This window comes from Mustela nigripes, chromosome 1 (assembly GCF_022355385.1).
Source record: "Mustela nigripes isolate SB6536 chromosome 1, MUSNIG.SB6536, whole genome shotgun sequence".
Taxonomy (NCBI): domain Eukaryota; kingdom Metazoa; phylum Chordata; class Mammalia; order Carnivora; family Mustelidae; genus Mustela; species Mustela nigripes.
In genome coordinates this window covers 246,609,289-246,630,435 of record NC_081557.1, presented here as the reverse complement: position 1 = coordinate 246,630,435, position 21,147 = coordinate 246,609,289, and the positions used below count along the sequence as shown (strand labels likewise).

Here is a 21,147-nt window from a genome sequence, read left to right as displayed (position 1 = left end):
GTTCCTGTACGAGCTTTCCGTACCCGCAGTGCCTTGTGTACACTCCACTACCATCCTTTTCTCACTCAGCCTTCATGATTCACTTCAGTAGATGAGGACGCCTTCTCTGGTTCCTCTGAATTTCCATTGGAATTTGATAAATTTCTTGAAAGAGCTTTTCTCAGTATCCTTAGCCTTTATTAACATAATCTCTGTTATTATAGCAAGCACTCACTGTTTGAAGGAGGAGTCATTTCCCAGTAATAATATAGAATATATGCTTCTTTGTTACCAAGCAAAAAATAAATAAAATTGTCCTCTGACCTTTTGGGAAATGAGTATAAACAAGTTTTGCTTAAACAAAAACTGAATTAGAAAACCTAACTTCACGAAGTATACAGTTAGAGTTTAGAGGTATTGTAGAATGATTAGTTGCTATATAAATAATTGTATTTGCTTGTCTAAAGGTCTTGGTGCCACTGGATATATGTTTATTGGTTAGCTACTTCACATACAGCAGTACTGATTATTCATTTGGTGGGCATATTTTGAGTGCTTATATTAGTTGTTACCCTTAAGTGCTTAGGTGAAAATATTGGGGCTCTGTTATCAAGATGTACACAGCCTAATGGAGAGAGAGATGCAGACGAATGGTTCTAGCTCGGTGCTCGAGTCTGGCCATACAGGAATAAAGAGGAAGACTGTATGGATAAGTTTGAGGGTAGATTTTCACTTTTAGATTTGTTTGTAATTTAAAACTTAAAGGAAATGGTTAACTTTCTCCTACCTAGTAATTTTGAATAATTTGTATTTACACATTATATACACTTCCACAAATATGTCTCAGTAATACTCATAATAGCCAAATAAGTAAAATACAAATTTCGGTAAATATTAGATCAGATACAACCTATGATTTGAATGAGGTTTGTCTTATTGGCCTTTTCCTAAGAACATGTTTGCAAGTGCTGACTATGTAAGTTCTTCAGTGATAAACCGAGAAGAAAATTATTGCCCCAGTTAACTGTACATTGTTGGTAACCTGTGGATAAATATTTATTACACCTATATTGATGGAAGTGCATATGTGTGTAGTTGTGTCCAAAGCGAGCATTGTGTTAAACTATGTGTGTAATCAAATGGATTGTTTGAAAGCTGCTTAATTTTTTTTTTTCCATCAGAGTATCTAGAAACAAATCTGAAAAGAAACGTAGAGATCAATTTAATGTTCTCATTAAAGAACTGGGATCCATGCTTCCTGGTAATGCTAGGAAGATGGACAAATCTACTGTTCTGCAGAAGAGCATTGATTTTTTACGAAAACATAAAGGTAAAATTTTAACGTTATAAGACAATTTTTTTTTAATAACAGAGTCTCCTTTAAAGCATAATGTGATGGAATCTTGACAGTGATTCTTAAAATTGGATGCTTCCTCACCTTTTTTTCAGAGAAAGTGATCAGTTGCCTTTTTAAAGGTTTCCTGGTATGTCCTTTATTTCATTCAACAAACATTTATTTAGTGCCTACTGTATCCTAGGTTCTTGGGGTACAGAATAGCAGTCCTGGCCCTCAGTTAACTGAAGCCAAGGAAGAAAGATATGGAAACAGCTAATTTACATTGCAGATACTTAAAACATGAGTAGTGATTGTAAACAAAAACTTGCCATGAGAACATAGAGGGGAAATAAATGTGTCAAGAAAACCTTAAAAATAGTTGATTTTGCAGCTAGTCTTCCTTTTAGATTAAGGAGAACAGCATTTCACCAGGAGGAAATAGGAATAGTGTTGCAAACGCAGAGAAGCAGGAAGAGTCAGTGTAATTGGAGCATAGTTGAGTTGGAAGATCGTGGGTATATTTCAAAGAAAGACAAGAACCACATCATGAGGGCCTTGTGTGCTATTTTAAAGATGATTTCAGTGTATGTCTAGGAAATAAATGCTGTTCATTAAACAAAGTGATTATTAATCGAAGAAAATAATTTTGACTGAGTTACAAAAAAGTTAAAGAATATTGAATGTTTTGGTAACAGAGATAATAGATGAAAAACTTGTAGAAGGGACATGTCCTTTTCCAGATGGCAAATGAAACCATAAAACTTTTCAGAAGGAGAATTTGTAGCTAGTACTTTCAGTCACTCCTCTGGAGCTCACTCAGTCATGCATTATCAGGCTGGTTTATGCTTCACCACCCTTCCAAATTATTTTTGTTAATTTCACAGTTGCCAGCAGCCCCACCTGTCCTGCTGCCAGTCAGACAATAGCAATAACTTTTTCTTATATCGAATGCACTGGACATTTTTTTAAAAAAGATTTATTATTAGAGATAGAGTGTGTGTGAGTGTATGAGTGAGGGGAAGCACAGAGGGAGGGAGAGAGAATCCCGAGCAGGCTCCATGCTTAGTGTGGGGCCAGATTCGGGGCTCTGTCCTAGGATCCTGAGATCATGGCCTGAGCCAAAATCAAGAGTCCAGTGCTCAACCCACTGAGCCACCCAGGTGCTGGAAATTTTAATCCATCCACCACTGGCTTTTTCTCCCTTGGTTTGTGTTATCCTGCACTTCTTCATTCACCTCTCCTCCCTAACTGAAACTCTTTCTTTAACCCCCCACATGTCTTCTCTTTTGTGCTCTTGTTTTATACTCTTTCGTGGGTATAATAGCTTCAACTATTGCCTCTCTTTTAAACTACCATATCTGTATTTTTAGATGCAAACTTTTCCGTCTTTTGTTTCTATATAACTTCCAGATCTTTCTTTTGCATGTGCTCAAACTGCGCATCTGAAACTGAATTCATTTTCATTTTGTCAAGTCACCTCTTTCTCTCAGCTTTGCTTTTTACATTTTTACAACACTACCCTTTCAGGCCCTAGGACTCAAGCCTGAAAAGACAGATTTTTTTTTTTTTTACCTTCCTTAGTACTGTATCACAGTTGCCAAATTTTGTTGATTCTTCCGTAAATGTGTCAAAATTGCTTGTCTTCCTTTTTTATTGTCACCATTATCATTATATTTTACCTCTGCAAATCATATTCTCACTAACCGTAGTGTCCCTTGTTAGCACACCTAGTCCCCTCAGACACTGCAGTTCAATAAATGATTGCTGAATGAAATGAAATCATATGAATGCATTTGCCCCTGATAATAGAGGATTAATTCTGGCATTAAGTAGGTCAGGGGTTTTTTTTTTGTTGTTTTTTGTTTTTTGTTTTCCAAAATTGAATATATAATTCTCACAAAAGAAAAGTTTCCCTTAAATTGAAAGGGAGTTATTAAATACTTTTATTAGTACTCTAAGCTTGTGTTTAACTAAACTTGATGGATTTGCTTGTGGATTTAAATTCTTTTTCTGGATGTATATAATTGGTGTGAATTTGAAAAGCATGACTATATTCTACAGAATTAGTAGCTAGACTTCTTAGTTACTTATAATATTGTAATACAGGCATTTTCAATATGCCAAGTGTTGGGTGACAATTTAATGTCCTACATTTATATATCTGATAATAGAAAATCAAAACTGCTTGGTCCCTACTTTTCACTGCAAAATTGAATATTTTTTATAGAGTAAAATCTGTGATACAGATTTTTAGTTTGCCAAGTTGTTGAATATGTCTGTATTTAAAAATGGAAAAATATTTATTAACTAAATAGTTCAAGTTTCATCATTTATAGCTTTCTCATAACTAAATCCATTAGAAAAATGTTGCAAAATAAACTAATAATTTTGTTAAAACGTGTGCCCCAAGCCAGGGATTTCCAGATTTCTGACGAGTTCCTTACCACTAAGAAAACATTCAAGAGGACACTAAGCAAAATCACTCTGGGATTATTACTTTAAAGTTTTTCTGCAAATTTTAGTCTCCTTGATTAGTTCGGAATAGAGCACCTCAGGTTGGGGGGAATCTTTCTGCCTGGTAATAGGCAAACCTAAAGTCATCTTAGTTAAAAGCAGACTGATTGACTGACCTTGGCTCCTTTCCTCCAGGTTCATGTCCGATTGCTCTAGCTAGGTTCCACTATTTGATTGTCAAGAGAAAGATGTTTCTTCCCAGTGCTTGTTACTAGTATGCCTATTTTGATTCTTATTTGGTCATTATGTCAAACAGGAAGCATTCTCAGGCCTTCAGCAATACAGCAATACCAAAGCTCCCCAAAGAAAAACCAAAGACTGGTATTTCCAAAAGACCGAATCCAAGGAGATAACTTGCCACGTTAGTGCATGTGTTACATCATACCCAAACCTGGGCCTCCTGATACCTACCTAAAACCAATAAATGTTACTGCTTGTGGTTCTCATCTTAAGTAGAGAAGGAGGAGAGAATGCAACTTGTTGGACTTTTGAATCACCCCTTGCCCCTACCCTGTGTTTGGAGTATGCCACTAATGTGTCAAATAATCTTTACAGAAATCACTGCACAGTCAGATGCCAGTGAAATTCGACAGGACTGGAAACCTACATTCCTTAGTAATGAAGAATTTACACAATTAATGTTAGAGGTATGTCTAGATTTAATTTTTGAAAAGTTTGTTTTCCTCAAATCATTGAGGTGATGAATATAAGTATGGTTTTAACAATATTAATTTAATATTGTAAACTCTTAATTCCCTGTAAATCAATAAACTATATCTTCAATTAAAATTAATATATGTATAAGTAAATAGTACTATGTGGCAAGGTAGTATTAAACTTTTATATTTTTTAATATTATATGATTTTTGAGAGGTTTAATAAAAGTCAGAAACCTATAGCTATCAAGTTCTCTACCTGAGGACACTAACAACATTCAAGTGAAGAATAATGTATTTTATTCATCACATGTTAAATATTATTTATGCCCAGGTGCCCCTGGCTGGCTCGGTAAAACCTGAGACTCCTGATCTCTGGGTCATGAGTTTAAGCTCCATATTGGGTATAGAGATTACTTAAAAATAAAATATTTATTAAATATTATTATGAAATGTATACTACTGGACCAAGGATAATTTTTAACAAATTGAAATTCACCTAAATACAATGTGGAATGATAATAAATGAAGTATTTTGGAAATATTAAAACATTGAATATACATTGAAAGACAACCTTTCTTAATTTAAGTAGAAACTTCTAAAAGGAAATAAGTAAGTGTAACAAAATCATTTTTGAAAATAGTTCAGAGCATGCTTGCTTATAATTGAAAAAACTCAGTACCTCATACAGTCAATTATAAAATCCAGAAACATTTTGAGTCACTCATATCTATCAATTTTACTTTTCTACTTTTTAATCATTTCCTGTGTAGAATAATATAGGTATCATCTCTGTATACAAAGTACACAGCTCATTATCAAATTTCCATGAAAACTTAGATAGGAAACAGAGGTGGTATACTTTGGCAGTAACAGTTAAGGACAAGAAAAATAAACTCTTAACAAAGTAGACATAGAGCTGAAGAAAGCAATCGAGATAGAGATGTTAGAGATATTCTAACAGAGATAATTTACATCTCTTAAACCCTGTTTGTTTGGATATATTATTTTAGCCCATAAGCATTTATCTATGTCATGTATATGTGTGTAATGACCATATTGCAAGTGTCTAAAGTCTAAAACAATGTAAGATACTTTGGAAGTTAATGAGTTATTTTTCTGTTGATACTTTAGATAGAACAGTTAATTGCTGGATTGCTTAGGTACATATTCAGCAGAAATGTTACCATATGAAAATTTGTTGGACTATAAATATATATATATATATATATATTGCTGTGCTTTAAATCTGAACAATAATTGAACATATTTCACATATGAACTCAATGAATGCTCACAGTAATCTTATGAAGTAGAGTCTGTTAGTATCCCTTTCTCACTTGCCTCAGATGAGGAAATGGAGGAACAACGGGATTATATTACCCAAAACAGAGGAAGTAGCTCAGGGTTCACTGCAGCCTCTGCGCTCCATGGCCTGAGCCTCTGTGCACACTGCCACTCATGAAACTTCTTTTCAGTGAAAGCTAGCCAAAGAACAGCTCTTGTAGCTCAAAAACCAGCAACCGGGTCCTTAAATTAGCAGACGCTTTAGTTACAAACCAAATAATAGTCTGTAATTTTAAGTCTTTTTCCTCTAAAAGGTAAGTGTTCTTCTGTAACAAAATTGTTTTATTACTTCTAGAGTTTATAGGATTGGTCTGTAATAGCCTTCTGATCATCTACTCATCACTAAACTCATTGAAGTTGTCCAAAATTATCTTGTTAGATATAAGTAATGTGTTTATGAAAGTGTACACACATCCTAATGTCTAAACAGAGAAGGGAAATAACTCACTTAATCACTCCTTAATTTTTGTTTTATGATTATAACCTCAATGCAGTTGTTTAATAAGCTCTTCTATATTAATCATAAAATACCCACTTTGTTTTATTGGTATGAAACATTTCTTATAAATTCACAAATTTGTATAATATCTTCACTTGTTTCTTAATATCTTAATGAAGGTAAATTTCCTAATAGGCTATACAGAGAAGCATTATCTCCAAATTTTCTTTACAGTGATCAGATTTTTTTATTATTATTTGTTAAGACACAGTACTACATAACATAGGTAACTACAAAAAATAAATAAATTTGGAAATTAGAACATTGTAATATGCAACAGAAAATTGGAACATATTAAAAAATTTTGAAAATATGAATCGTCATATTATCCTTGCAACTTTTAAGATTACTAAAAAGTGTTACATTTATTTATTAATAAAGACTTTGCTTTTTTTTTTTTTTTTTTTTTTTTTAAAGATTTTATTTATTTATTTTACAGAGAGAGATCACAAGTAGGCAGAGAGGCAGGCAGAGAGAGAGAGAGGAGGAAGCAGGCTCCTGCTGAGCAGAGAGCCCGATGCGGGACTCGATCCCAGGACCCTGAGATCATGACCTGAGCCGAAGGCAGCGGCTTAACCCACTGAGCCACCCAGGCGCCCTTATAATATGAGATTCTTTTTTTTTTTAAAGATTTTATTTATTTATTTGACAGAGAGACATCACAAGCAGGCAGAGAGACAGGCAGAGAGAGAGAGAGAGAGGAGGAAGCAGGCTCCCTGCAGAGCAGAGAGTCCGATGCGGGGCTCGATCCCAGGACCTTGAGATCATGACCTGAGCCTAAGGCAGCGGCTTAACCCACTGAGCCACCCAGGCGCCCGAGACTTTGCTTTTTAATGAATATTAACAGCTACTATATATTAACTACATGTACAATAATATCTACTACTATGTATTAGCTACTATATATTATATATGTTCTAACATTAATATGCCAAGATATGTATAAGATACAAGGAGGACGTGTATAAATGTGTAGATATATTACAACCTTGGTCCACCTAACCTAGTTGTGTTACTCTTAGCCACTTGTGTTGATTAGATTACAGACAAGCAGTCCTGAAAGCATTTTCAGCAGAATTTTAAATATGGCTCTATCTTAGAATATTAGAGCTTCTAGTAGAAGATATTAAATCATTCAGCTCATTTTATGGATTAGGTTCAGAAAAGTTGCAACTTGTCCAAGGTCAGGTAGCTAATTAATTTAAGAACTGGGAAATTTACAACTTGTGTGTTGGCTGCTTCTCACCTTTCCTCCATTGCTCCCCATCTGTCTGCCTTTTATCTTTATTGCCTGAGGAATATTCCTTCTTATCCTTGGGAGGGAGGAGGGTAGCTGGAGAATTGTCTAGGAAATCAGGAGGATTTAGGTTGATCAGATCTTTCTACAAAGTCATCTGTATGAAATAATCTAGTATGTACCTCATTCCCCTTGGCAGCTGGCCACTCTCTCCAGTAATTTATAAGGGAAGGGCTAGTGCCCTGTCAGCCTTATCTTAGATACAGATCCACAAGGAGGTACTGTCCCCTTTCTCTAAACTTCCATTTTAAGTTTTTATTTTAATTCCAGTTAGTTAACATATAGTGTTATATTAGTTTCAAGTGTATAATACAGTGATTAAGCAATTCTGTACATCACCCATTGCTCATCAGAAGTGTACTCCTTCGTCCCCATCAGCTGTTTAACCCCTTTCCCTACCCACCTCCCCTCTGGTAACCATCAGTTTGTTCTCTAGAGTTAAGAGTCTGTTTCTTGGTCTGTCTCTCCCTCTTTTTTCCTTTGCTCGTTTGTTTGGTTTCTTAAGTTCCTCGTATCAGTGAAATCTTATGACTGACTTAGTTCACTTAGCATTATATTCTATAGCTCCTTCCATGTTGTTGCAAATGGCAAGATTTCATTCTTTTTGTGGCTGAATAATACTTCATTGTATATTTGTGTGTGTGTAGGTGTGTGTGTGTACGTACATAAATACATACCACATCTTTCTTACCCGTTTATCAGTTGAATGGACACTTGGGCTGTTTCCATATCTTTGCTGTTATAAATAATGCCGCTATAAACATCAAGGTGCATGTATCCCTTTGAATTAGTGTTGTATTCTGTGGGTAGATACCTAGTAGTGTGATTGCTTAATCATGGGGTAGTTCTATTTTTAACTTTTTAAGGAGCTTCCATACTGTCTTCCACAGTGGTACACCAGTTTGCATTCCCACCAACAATCCAAGAATGCTCCATTTTCTCCACATCCTTACCAACACCAGTTTTTTCTTGTGTTGTTGATATAGCCATTCTAACAGGTGTAAGGTGATATCCCATTGTAGTAGAGATTTGCATTTCGCTGATGATAAGTGATGATGACCATCTTTTCATGTGTCTTTTGGCCATCTGTATGTTTTTGGAGAAATGTCTGCTCATGTCTTCTGCCCATTTTTTTTTTTTTTTAAATTGGTTATTTGGTTTTGGGGTCTTGAATTTTATAAGTTCTTTATGTATTTTGAATGCTAACTCTATATCAGATAATGTCATTTGTAAACATCTTGTCCCCTTCCATAGGTTGCCTTTTAGTTTTGTTGATTATTTCCTTTGCAAAAGCTTTTTATTTTGATGTAATCACTACATCAAAATAAAAAGTTTATTTTTGCTTTTATTTCTCTTGCCTCCGCAGACCTATCTAGAAGAAGCTTGCCATGGCTCATATCAGAGACTTTACTGCCTATTCTCTCTTCTAGGATTTTCAAGTCTCCTATTGAGGTCTTTAATCCATTTCAAATTTATTTTCGGGTTTGGTGTAAGAAAGTGGTCTGGTTTCATTCTTTTGCATGTTGTCCAGTTTTTCCAGCAGTGTTTGCTGAAGAGACTGTTTCCCATTGGATATTCTTTCCTGCTTTGTTGATTATTGACCATATAATTGTGGGTTTATTTCAGGGTTTTCTATTCTGTTCCATTGATCTGTATGTCTGTTTTTGTGCCAGTACCCTACTGTTTTGATTCCTACAGGTTTATAATATAACTTTAAGTCCAGAATTGTGAGGCCTCCAGCTTTTCTTTTCTTTTTCAAGATTGCTTTGGTTATTTGGGGTCTTTTGTGGTTCCATACAAATTTTAGGATCATTTCTTCTAGTTCCATAAAAGATGCTATTGGTATTTTGATAGGGATTGCATTAAATGTGTAGATTGCTTTGGGTAGTATAGACATTTTAACAATATTTGCTTTCCCAGTCCATGATCATGGAATGTCTTCCCACTTCTTTGTGTCACCTTCCATTTCTTTTGTAAGTGTTTTACAGTTTTCAGAGCATAAGTCTTTGATCTCTTTGGTTAGGTTTATTCCTAGGTATCTCATTAATTTGGTGCAATTGTAAATGGGATTGTTTTCTTAACTTCTCTTTGTGCTGCTTTATTATTGGTATCTAGAAGTGCAGCAGATTTCTGTAGATTGATTACTGAATTAGTGTATCAGTTCTTGTGATTTAGTGTAGCAGTTTGTTGGTGGAATCTTTTGGGTTTTCTGTATACAGGATCATGTCATCTGCAAATAGTGAAAGTTTTCCTTCTTTCTTACAGATTTGGATGCCTTATATTGCTTTCTGTTGTCTGATTGCTGTAGCTAGTAAGTCCAGTAATGTGTTGAATAAAAGTGGTAAGAATGGATAGCATTGTGTTCCTCCTGACCATAGCAGAAAAGCTATTTTTTCCCCCATTAAGGATGTTAGTCATTTGAGTTTTCTATATACAGTATCCTATCAACTGCAAATAGTGAAAGTTTGGCTTCTTCCTTACCAAATTGGATGCCTTTTATTTCTTTTCCTTGGTTGATTGTTGTGGCCAGAACTTCCAGTGCTGTGTTGAATAAAAGTGCTGAGATTGGACATGATTGTCTTGTTCTTGACTTAAGGGAAAAGCTCTCAGTATTACACCACTGAGTATGATGTTAGCTGGATGTTTTCATCTTTGGCTTTTATTATGTTAAGGTATGTTCCCTCTAAACCCACTTTATTGAAATCTTTAATCATGAATGGATGTTGCACTTTGTCAGATACTTTTTCTGCCATCTGGCAGAAAATATATATATACCACATCTTCTTTATCCATTCAGTTGTCAATGGACATCTGGGCTCTTTCCATAGTTTGGCTACTATAGACATTGATGCTATCAACATTGGGTGCAGTTGCCCCTTTGGGTCACTACCTTTGTATCTTTGGGGTAAATCCCCAGTAGTGTAGTTGCTGGGTCATAGGGTAGCTCTATTTTCAACTTTCTGAGGAACCTACATCCTCTTTTCCAGAGTGGCTGCACCAGCTTGCACGGCCACCAACAGGTGTTCCCATTTCTCCACATCCTTGCGAGCACCTGTTATTTCCTGACCTGTTGATTTTAGCCATTCTGACTGGTGTGAGGTGGTATCTTAACTGTGTTTTTGATTTGTATTAGCCTCATGCCGAATGATGCTAAGCACTTTTTCATGTGTCTGTTGGCCATTTGGATGTCTTCTTTGGAGAAATGTCTGTTCATGTGTTCTGCCCTTTTCTTGATTGGATTATTTGTTCTTTGGGTGTTGGGTTTGATAAGTTCTTTATTGATTTTGGAGACTAACACTTAACCTCATAAGACATTTGGAAATCTCTTCGCCCATTCTGTTGGTTGTCTTTTGGTTTTGTCAACAGTTTCCTTTATTGTGCAAAAGCTTTTGGTCTTGATGAAGTCCCAGTATTTCATTTTTGCCTTTGTTTTCCTTGCCTTTGGAGACGTGTCTAGCGAGAAATTGCTGTAGCTGAGGTCACGGAGGTTGCTGCCTGTGTTCTCGTCTAGGATTTAGATAGATTCCTGTGTCCTATTTAGGTCTTTCATCCATTTTGAGTCTATTTTTTGTCTGTGGTATAAGGAAAAGGTCCAGTTTCATCCTTTGCATGTGCCTGTCCAGTACCATGTGCTGAAGAGACTTTGTTCCATTGGACATTCTTTCTTGCCTAGTTAAAGATTAGTTGACCATAGAGTTGAGGGTCCATTTCTGGGTTCTCTGTTCTGTTCCATCGATCTATGTGTCTGTTTTTGTGCTAGTAACATGCTGTCTTGACAATTACAGCTTTGTAGTAGAGCTTGAAGTCTGGGAGTGTGATGCCACCAGCTTTGGTTTTCTTTTTCAACATCCCTTTGGCTATTTGGGGTCTTTTCTGGTTCTGTACAAATTTTAGGATTATTTGTTCCAGTTCTGTGAAAAAAAGTTGATGGTATTTTTATATCGATTGGGTTGAATGTGTAGATTGCTCTAAGTAGCAGAGACATTTTAACAATATTTGTCCTTCCCATCCATGAGCATGGAAAGTTTTTCCAATTCTTCGTGTCTTCCTCAATTTTGTTCACGAGTATTCTTTATTTTTCTGAGTATTTCTTTGGCTCTTTGGTTAGGTTTATTCTGAGATATCTGAATGATATTTGGTGTAGTTGTAAATGGGATTGATCCCTTAAATTCTTTTTCCTGTCTCACTGTTAGTGTATAAAATGCAACTGATATCTGTGCATTGATTTTATATCCTAATGCTTTGCTGAATTTCTATATCAGTTATAGCAATTTTGGGGTGGAGTCTTTCGGACTTTCCATATAGATTATCATGTCATCTGCAAAGAGTGAGAGTTTGAATTCTTTCCTGATTCGGATGCCTTTTATTTCTTTCTGTTGTCTGATTGCTGAGTCTAGGACTTCTAGTACTGTGTCAAACAACATTGGTAAGAGTGGCCATCCTGCCATGTTCGCTGTGGGCTTTTCATGGATGATGGCTTGTATGATGTTGAGGTATGTACCCTCTCTCCCTACACTGTGAAGAGTTTTAATCTAGAAAGCATGTTATTTTGTCAAATGCTTTTTCTATTGAGAGGATCGTATGGTTCTTAGTCTTTGTTTTATTAATGTAGTGTATCACATTTATTGATTTCTGGATGTTCAACCAACCTCGCAGCCCAGGAATACATCCCACTTGGTCTTGCTGAATAATCCTTTTAATGTACTATTGGATGCTGTTGGCTAGTATCTTGGTGAGAATTTTGGTATCCATGTTCATCAGGGATTTTGGTCTTTATTTCTTCTTTTTGATGGGGTCTTTATATGGTTTTTGGGATCAAGATAATGCTGGCCTCATAGAAAGTTTGGGAGTTTTCCTTCTGTTTTGAGTTTTTTGAAACAGTTTCAGAAGGAAAGATATTAGTTCTTCTTTAAATGTTTGATAGAATTCCCCTGCGAAGCCATCTGATCCTAGGCTCTTGTTTGTTTGGAGATTTTGGATTACTGCTTCATCTCCTTGCTGGTTATGGGTCTGTTCAGGTTTTCTATTTCTTCCTGTTTCAGTTTTGATAGTTTGTATGTCTCTAGGAATACATCCATTTCTTCCAGATTGTCTAATTTGTCAGCATGTAATTGCTCATGATATGTTCTTAAAATTGTTTGTATTTCTTTGATGTTGATTGTGATCTCTCCTCTTTCATTCATGATTTTATTTATTTGGGTCTTTGCTCTTTTCTTTTGGATAAGTCTGGCCAGGGCTTTGTCAGTCTTACTCTTTGAGAGAACCAGCTCCTAGTTTCATTGATCTGTCTTACTGTTCTTTTGTTTCTGTTTCATTGATTTCTGCTCAGTCTTTAGTATTTCTCTTCTCCTGCTGGGTTTAGGCATTATTTGCTGTTCTTTTCCCAGCTCCTTTAAGTGTAAGATTAGGTTGTGTATTTGAGACCTTTCTTATTTCTTGAGAAACTCTTGAAGTGCTATCCACTTCCCTTTTAGGACTGTCTTTGCCACTTCCCAGAGATTTTGAACAGTTGTATTTTCATTTGTTTCCATGAATTTTTAAAATTCTTCTTTAATTTCCTGGTTGACCCATTGATTCTTTAGTAGGATGCTCTTTTACCTCCGTGTACTTGAGTTCTTTCCAACTTTCCTCTTGTAGTTGAGTTCCAGATTCAAAGCATTGTGTTCTGAAAATATGCAGGGAATGATCTCAGTCTTTTGGTATTGGTGGAGACCTGATTTGTGGCCCCTGATGGGATCTATCCTGGAGAATGTTCCATGTGCACTCAAGAAGTATGTGTATTTCTTTGCTTTGGTATGGAATGTTCTGAATGTAGCTGTGAAGTCCATCTGGTCCAGCATGTCATTCTGTGCCTTTGTTTTCTTGTTGAGTTTGCTTAGATGATCTGTCCATTGCAGTGGGGGGCATGTTAAAATTCCCTACTATTACTGCATGAGTATCTATGTGTTTGATTTTATTATTAGTTGGCTTAGGTAATTGGTTGCTCCCACGTTAAGGGCATAAATATGTATTGTTGTTAGATATAGTGTCCTTCCTCATTTCTTACTACAGTCTTTGGTTTAAAATCTAATTTGTCTGATGTGAGGATTGGCACCGCAGCTTGCTTTTGATGTCCGTAAGCATGGTAAATGGTTTTCTGCCCTGCCCCTGCTTTTAATCTGGAGGTGTCTTTTGGTCTAAAATGAGTCTCTTGCAGACAGTGTATTGATGGGTCTTGCTTTTTAAAAAACCTATTCTTGTACCCTATGTCTTTTGATTAGAACATTTAGCCCATTTACATTCAGGGTAACTATTGAAAGATATGAACTTAGTGCCATTGTATTGCCTGTAAGGTGATTGTTAATGTATGTTGTCTCTGTTCCTTTCTGGTCTGTGTTACTTTTGGGCTCTCTTTTTGCTTAGAGGATCCCTTTCAATATCTCATGCAGGGATGGTTTAGTGATCTCAAATTCTTTTAGTTTTTCTTTGTCCTGGAAGCTTTTTATATGTCCTATTTTGAATAACATCATAGCTGGATAAAGTATAATTGATTGCATATTTTTCTCATTTAGCACCTTCAATATATCATGCCTGTACTTTCTGACTTAGGAGGTCTCTGTGGATAGGTCTGTTGTCAGTCTCATGTTTTTACCCTTGTAGGTTACAGATCTCTTCTCCCGAGCTGCTTTCAGGATTTTCTGTCTCTGATATTTTACGTCTCACTCTTAGATGTCAGGGTGTTGAACTGTTTTTGATTTTGAGGGGATTCTCTGGGCCTCCTGGATTTTGATACCTATTTTCTTCCTTAGATTAGGAATGTTCTTCACTATAATTTGCTCCAGTGTACTTTCTGCTCCTCTCTCTTTTTCCGTTCTTATGAGATCCCAATTACTCTAATATTGTTTGCTTTATGTTGTCACTTACTTTTCAAGTTCTCCTCTTGTGATCCAGTAGTTGTTCATCTCTCTTTTTCTCAACTTCTTTATTCTCCATCGTTTGGGCTTCTCTATCACTAATTCTGTCTTCTGCTTCATTTATCCTAGCAGTTAGGGCCTCCATTTTTAATTGTATCTCATTAATTGCCTTTTTATTTCAACTTGGTTAGATTTCAGTTCTTTTATTTCTCTGGAAAGGGATTCTCTAGTGGCTCCTATGTTTTTTTCAAGCCCAGCTAGTTTATTTATAATCATTATTCTGAACTGTAGTTCTGACATCTTATTTCATAATGATTAGGTCCCTGGCAGTCAGTATTATTTCTTATTCTCTTTCTTGAGGTGAGTTTTTCTGTTTTGTCATTCTGTCCAGAGAAGAATAGATGAAGAACAGAACAAAATACTAAAAGGGCAACAACAGTCCCAGGGAAATATACACTAAACAAATCAGAAGAGACCCAGTACCAGGGGTGGGGGGGAAGTGGTGAATATCATCAGGTAGGTGAGCTGAATAGAGCAATATGCTGGATTCTATGTGTATTTTTGGTTTGTGTTTATAGAAAACGAGATCCCAAAATTCTAACAAAGGAAAAACCTGTATATGTACAAAAATAAAATTAAATACAATGAAAAGATAGAATGTAACTGTAAAAATGAAATTAAAAAACAAGAAAAAACAAAAGAGAAAGAAAAGAAACAACAACAACAGAAAGGGATACAAATAATAACAACAAAGGTGAACAGAACAGAGCAGTACATTATCTCCTGAGAGTATTTTGGTTAGTTTGTTAGGAGAAATCACCTCTCAGAGTTGTAAAGAAAGAGAAGCATATATATAAAAATCATATTAAATGCATTGAGAGGATTGAATGTAAATGTAAAGGTGAAAATTAAAAAAAAAGAAAAAGAAAAAGAGTGTGTGGGATGCCTGGGTGGCTCAGTTGGTTAAGCCACTGTCTTTGGCTCAGGTCATGATCCCAGGTTTCTGGGATCGAATCCTACATCAGGCTCCTTGCTCGGCAGGGAGCCTGCTTCTTTCTCCACCCTGCCTGCTTCTGCGTGCGCGCTCTCTCTCTCTCTCTCTCTGACAAATGAATAAAATCTTTAAAAAAAAAAAAAAAGAGAGAGAGAGAGAGAGAATGTGATCAGGCAGGTGAATAGAACAGAGCTATATACTAGATATTGGGTATATTTTGGTGTGTTAGAAGAAACTGCATCCCAAAATTTTAAAGAAAGAAAAACTTATATATACAAAAATAAGGTTAAATACAATGAAGGGTTAGAATGTGATTGTAAGAATGAAAATTAAAAATATATTTAAAGAAAGGTTGATAAAATAGGAAGTTGATTGAAAAAGGAAAGAAAAAAAATTTTAAAGAAAAAACATTTTAAAAATTAAAGTCAAAAGACTAAAGAATCATGGGACAAAAGTCATGAGTTCTATGTGCTGTATTCCCCTAATACTGGAGTTTTGCAGTTCTCACTGATCAGTAAACTTCGTCTTCGCTGGATGTTCTTGCTGATCTTCTGGGGGAGGGACCTGTTGCAGTGATTCTCAGAATGGCGCAATTGCACCGCCCTTGCCAGGGGCCAGGCTAAGTAATCTGCTCTGGTTTGCTCTTATGTGGCTGTTGTTCCCTGAAGGTTTTTTCCCTGCAGCTTTAGAGGAGGAGAATGAAAGTGGCAGTCTTCTCATCTCCGTTCCCAGAGCTGAGAGCTCAGGGCCCCACTCCTCAGTGAGCCCTTAGAGAAAAGAAGTCAGTCATTCCTGCGTCCCTAGTCTCTGGCCACACCATGTGCTCACCCAGCCTATGACTGAACATTTCAGTCTCTGGCACACAACCCCATGGGAAGTATCCAAACCCAGCAGACTTCTGTGGCATGCCTCTGCACTGCTCCTCCTGGGGGAGGAACAGGCGTCTCTCCATGGTTCTCCTGCTTGTTGGGCCGCTGCTCGAAGAGGAGGGCAGTTTATGGCAGCCCTGAGCTCTCGAGCCCTCTCTTGGGCTGACCCTTTGTGGCTGGCTTCCCTGCTCCAATACGAACCCCTGGGTCTTCCTGTAACCCTGATGATCCCGAGACTACACTGCCCTGTGAGCCTTCTACCTCCTTCTTAGTTGCCTAAGCGACATCCTTTCACTGGAGCAGACTTCTAAAAGTTCTGATTTTTTGTGCTCCTTGCTCTGTCACTTGCACGTGGCTGGCTGATGGAGCCTCCCTCCCCCACTGTCTTCCCATATATCACTTTGGATTCACTTCTCTGTACCTGCAATATTAGTTTCAGGTATAGAATATAGTGACTCATCACTTACATACAATAGTCACTGGTCATCACAAGTACCCTCCTTAATGTGTTTGGCACCCACCCTTCCCAACCCCCCCCATCCTCCTCAACCCCCCCACCTCTCCTCCAGTAACCATCAATTTGTTCTCTATAGTTGAGTCTGTTTCTTGGTTTGTCTCCTTTTTTGACATCCACTTGCACGATAAATATTTCTCCATCCCCTCACTTTCAATCTGCAGGTATCTTTAGGTCTAAAATGAGTGTCTTATAATCAGCATGTAGATGGGTCTTGTTTTTTTATCTGTCCTGTCACTCTGTATCTTTTGATTGGATCATTTAGTCCATTTGTATTCAAAGTAATTATCCAAAGGGATGTATTTATTGCCCTTTTAATATCTGTTTTGTGGTTGTTTCTGAAGATTTTCTCTGATCCTTTCTTGTCTTTTCTCTTTGATGGTTTGCTGGTTTTCTTTAGTGATATATTTGGATGTATTCCTGTTTATTCTTTGCATATTTATTAGTATCTTTGATTTGCTATTATCATTAAGTTTGTTTATAACATCTTCTGCATATAGCAGTCTATATTAAGTTGATGGTTGCTTAAGTTTGAACCCATTCTTTACACCTCTCCTGTCCATGTTTTAGGTAAATGGTGTCATATTTTACACCCTTTTATTTTTAAGTTGCTTGACTGATATTTTACAGAAATACTCATTTTTCCTGCTTTTGTTTTTTCTGTCTTCACACTTGGCACATTTGGTCTCTTTTCGACTCATAGTCCCCTTCAGTATTTCTCGCATGGCTCATTTAGTGGTTGTGAATTCATTTAGTTTCGCTTGCCTGGGAAAACCTTTTTTGTTGTTGTTGTCTGGGAAATTCTTTATCTCTCCTTCTGTTCTGAATGATAGCCTTTTTTTCTTTTTTTAAAGATTTTATTTATTTACTTATTTGACAGAGAGAGACATAGCAAGAGAGGGAACACAAGCCAGGGAGCGGGAGAGGGAGAAGTAGGCTTCCTGCTGAGCAGGGAGCCTGATACGGGACTCGATCCCAGGACCCTGGGATCATGACCTGAGCTGAAGGCAGACGCTTAATGACTGAGCCACCCAGGTACCCCTGCATGATAGCCTTGTTGTGTAGAGTGTTTTTGGCTGTAGGGTTTTTTTCTCATTAAGTACTTTGAATGTGTCATGCCCACTCCCTTCTGGCTTGGAAAGTGTCTGTTGAAAAATCCCCCTCTAATCTTAGGGGTATGTAACTGTTGTCTTTTGTCTTGCTGCTTTTAGATTTTTTTTCTTTACCACTGGATTTACTTTTGTTGATTTTGTTGGGGGTTCTCTGTGCCTCTTGGGTCTGGATATCTGTTTTCTTTTCCAGACTGGGGAAGTTTTCAGCTATTATCTCTTCAAATAGATTTTCTGCCCTCTTTACTCTCTCTTCGTCTGGGACTCCTATAATCTGAATGGTACTAAGTTTGATGGGAGTCACTGAGTTCCCTAAGTCTATTCTCATTTAGTGTTATTCTTTTTTCTCTCTTTTCTTCAGCTTGATTATTTTCCATGACTCTGTCTTGTAGGTCATTAATTCATTCCTCTGCTCTTCCATTCTATTGTTCATTCCATCAGGTATATTTCTCATTTTGTTCATTGAGCTCTTTATCTCTGCTATGTTATTCCTTATCTCTGTGTTGAGAGTCTTGCTGATATCTTCCACTCTTTTCTCAAGTCTGGTGAATATATTCAGGATCATTACTTTAAAATTCTCTATCAGCCGTGTTAGTTATATCTGTTTTACTTAGGTCTCTGCCTGTGGCCTTGCCCTTTTATTTTATTTAAGACAAATTCCTGTGCCTTCTCATTTTGTTTAAGTCTCTGGCTGCTGCTTTGTGCTAGGAAAGTCACCTTCATCTCCTGTTCTTGAGGGTAATGGCCTTATGAAGGAGAGGTTTCATAATGCCCTGCTAAGGTAGTGTTACCTCTTCCCCAGAGCCTAGCGCTTCAAGGAGTATCTCCAGCGTGTGCTGTGTATTTTCTGCTGTTGTGTCCTGGCCATTTTATCCTTCAGGCAAGTTGTCTGCAGAGGCGCTCTTCACCTGTTGTGAAATGAGACCTGTCACTACCACCAGTGGAACTGAGGCCCTGTAAGACTTCTGGGTGGGGAGAAGTGGTGTGGCCAAGGGTTTGGGCTGGGTTTGGGGGTGGTGTGTTGGGGGGCCATCACACTGGGACCGACACAGATGTGACTGGAAAGGGTGGTTTTTCTGGAGCACAGAAGGGTGGCGCTCGGTGTAAAGGAGTTAAGTCGTGAGTGCGGAGGCTGCCCTCGTTCCCACGGGGCTGTGTGCTTAGGCTGAGGGGCGGGAGAGGGAAGTGGTGCCTGCCAGTTCCTTTGTTGCTGGTAGGGTCTTTCTGTGAATGCTGTCTCTCTGGGATACACTCTGAGATGAGCAAATAACCTCCCCACTGTGTGTCCCACCTGCTCTTCAGATCTCCATTTCCGCACTGTGTCCACAGGATGTTTGCCCTGCCTTCTTCCCCAGTGACCCGGGAGTCTCCTGAGCCAAACCTGCAGATCTTTAGAACTCTAGTGTTAAGCCCTGCTGATTGCCAGAACTCATGGAATTGGCCCCTCTTACGTCCCACGCCCAGGTGCTATGGGGATTTGTTTTCCTTTGTACTCGTCTGTCTTTCGTCAGTCTCTGTTACGGGGGCTCCCTCCCCACTGTAGCAGCCCGTCTTTTTCACTGCCTCTCTGCATTTTCCTACCTTCTTCCATGTGGCCTCTTCTCTACCTTTAGTTGTTTGCTCTGCCAGTCTTCAGATGGATTTCTGGGATATTTAGGGTGATTTGATAGTGATCAAGTTGTATGTGGGGACAAGGTATAGCTAGGATCCTGCTATTCTGCCACCATCACTGAAGACCAACAGTTTTAACTAATGTATATCATACAGTATGGGAAAAGAGATAAGCCTCACAGGCTTCAGTCTTGGGAGTAGGATAGTGAGACAGGGGTCTCACTTTCTCGTCCATATCTCTCCAGTCTTCCTCCTTAGGGCCCTCCTCAAGACCCCTTAAGTTTTTGGTGTACCCATCCACTGTGCTCGAAAATTATATCCCTCCTCTCAAAAGAAGTCCTGGGCCCTGGGTCCTTTCTTGTGTTAAGACTTTTGTGGCACGTTGGTAGAGGCTTTTCTCTGCTTAGTCTTTGCCGGTGTCGAAGATGAAAGGCTAGGCTCTCGTTCTGGCAATGGGCTTATGTTATTAAGAGTTCTGATTTCAGTTCATTCTCTTCACAGAAGAGAGCTTCATTCAGCTTCTAGCAGATATCCTAAGAGCAAATACAGATCATCATAATAAATATTAATTTACTTTCAGAGATAACCGGATCTAGCTTCACATGAAGTATGTTCTTCTTAACCCATTCATTATGAAATAATAATACAGGCATTATTGTACTAAGGAGTTTTGGTAAAAATAATTTCATGAATTTTCTTTTCTTCTCTTTTCTTTTTTTAAGATTTCTTTATTGACTTGAGAGAGAGAGCCAGCACATACATATATGTGTGTGTGGGGGGGGGTGGGGGCGGTAAGAGGTAGGGGGAGAAAAAGAGAAGGAGAAGGGCGAGAGAGAGAGAGAAAGAGTTTGTGTACCTTAAGCAGACGCCCTGCTGAGTGCAGAGCCCAACACAGGGCTCGATCTCATGACCCTGAGATCATGACTTGAACTGAAATTTAGAGTCAGGCACTTAACTGACTGAGCTACCCAGGTACCCCTTGAATTTTCTTAAATTACAAGGTTCTCTCTCTCTCTCTCTCTCTCTCTCTCTCTCACCCGCACCCACCCACACACACACGCGCGCGCGCTCAGCCAAGAATGGGTTTTTCTGAGCCATTCTAGAAGATAGGCATCTACTCAAAGTAAGTTCTTTCTGACATCCAGATCTGTCCCCCAGTAGAAGGTGAGATGAGGTGGAGGGTGCCTTTTTCCATATAAATTAGCAATTCTTCAACAGTTATTTTGAAGTAGGAGATGACTCTAACTCCCAGGTCCATACATTATATACCACAGATATTTTTTTTATCTACTACATGCCACATATCTGCGAGGTGCTGTACATATAATAACAGTGTTCAAGAAGATATGTATGGTTCTTACCAGCAGTTGCTATCCTTTGAGAGAGCCCTATAATTAAAAAGAATTTTAAATTTAGCATGATAGCCGTTTTGATAGGCAGAGAGGAACTCTTCTTATGGTGTGTCTTTTCTGCTGTGTATCTTCAGCATCTTTTTCACTGGATCTTCTTTTCCTTCAACCTGCATATA

At 37.8% G+C, this 21,147-nt stretch overlaps 1 protein-coding gene across 5 annotated transcripts in view; it reads left to right on the top strand.

Annotated features, from left to right (window-relative positions):
• The window catches only part of CLOCK (clock circadian regulator), a 135,845-nt gene that overhangs the window by 67,724 nt on the left and 46,974 nt on the right, over nt 1–21,147 (top strand). For all 5 annotated transcript variants that reach the window (XM_059384205.1, XM_059384200.1, XM_059384184.1 and 2 more), the window contains 2 exons: nt 1,161–1,309; nt 4,385–4,476. In XM_059384205.1, the coding sequence (XP_059240188.1) occupies nt 1,161–1,309; nt 4,385–4,476 (241 nt within the window). The remainder of the gene's footprint in view (nt 1–1,160; nt 1,310–4,384; nt 4,477–21,147) is intronic.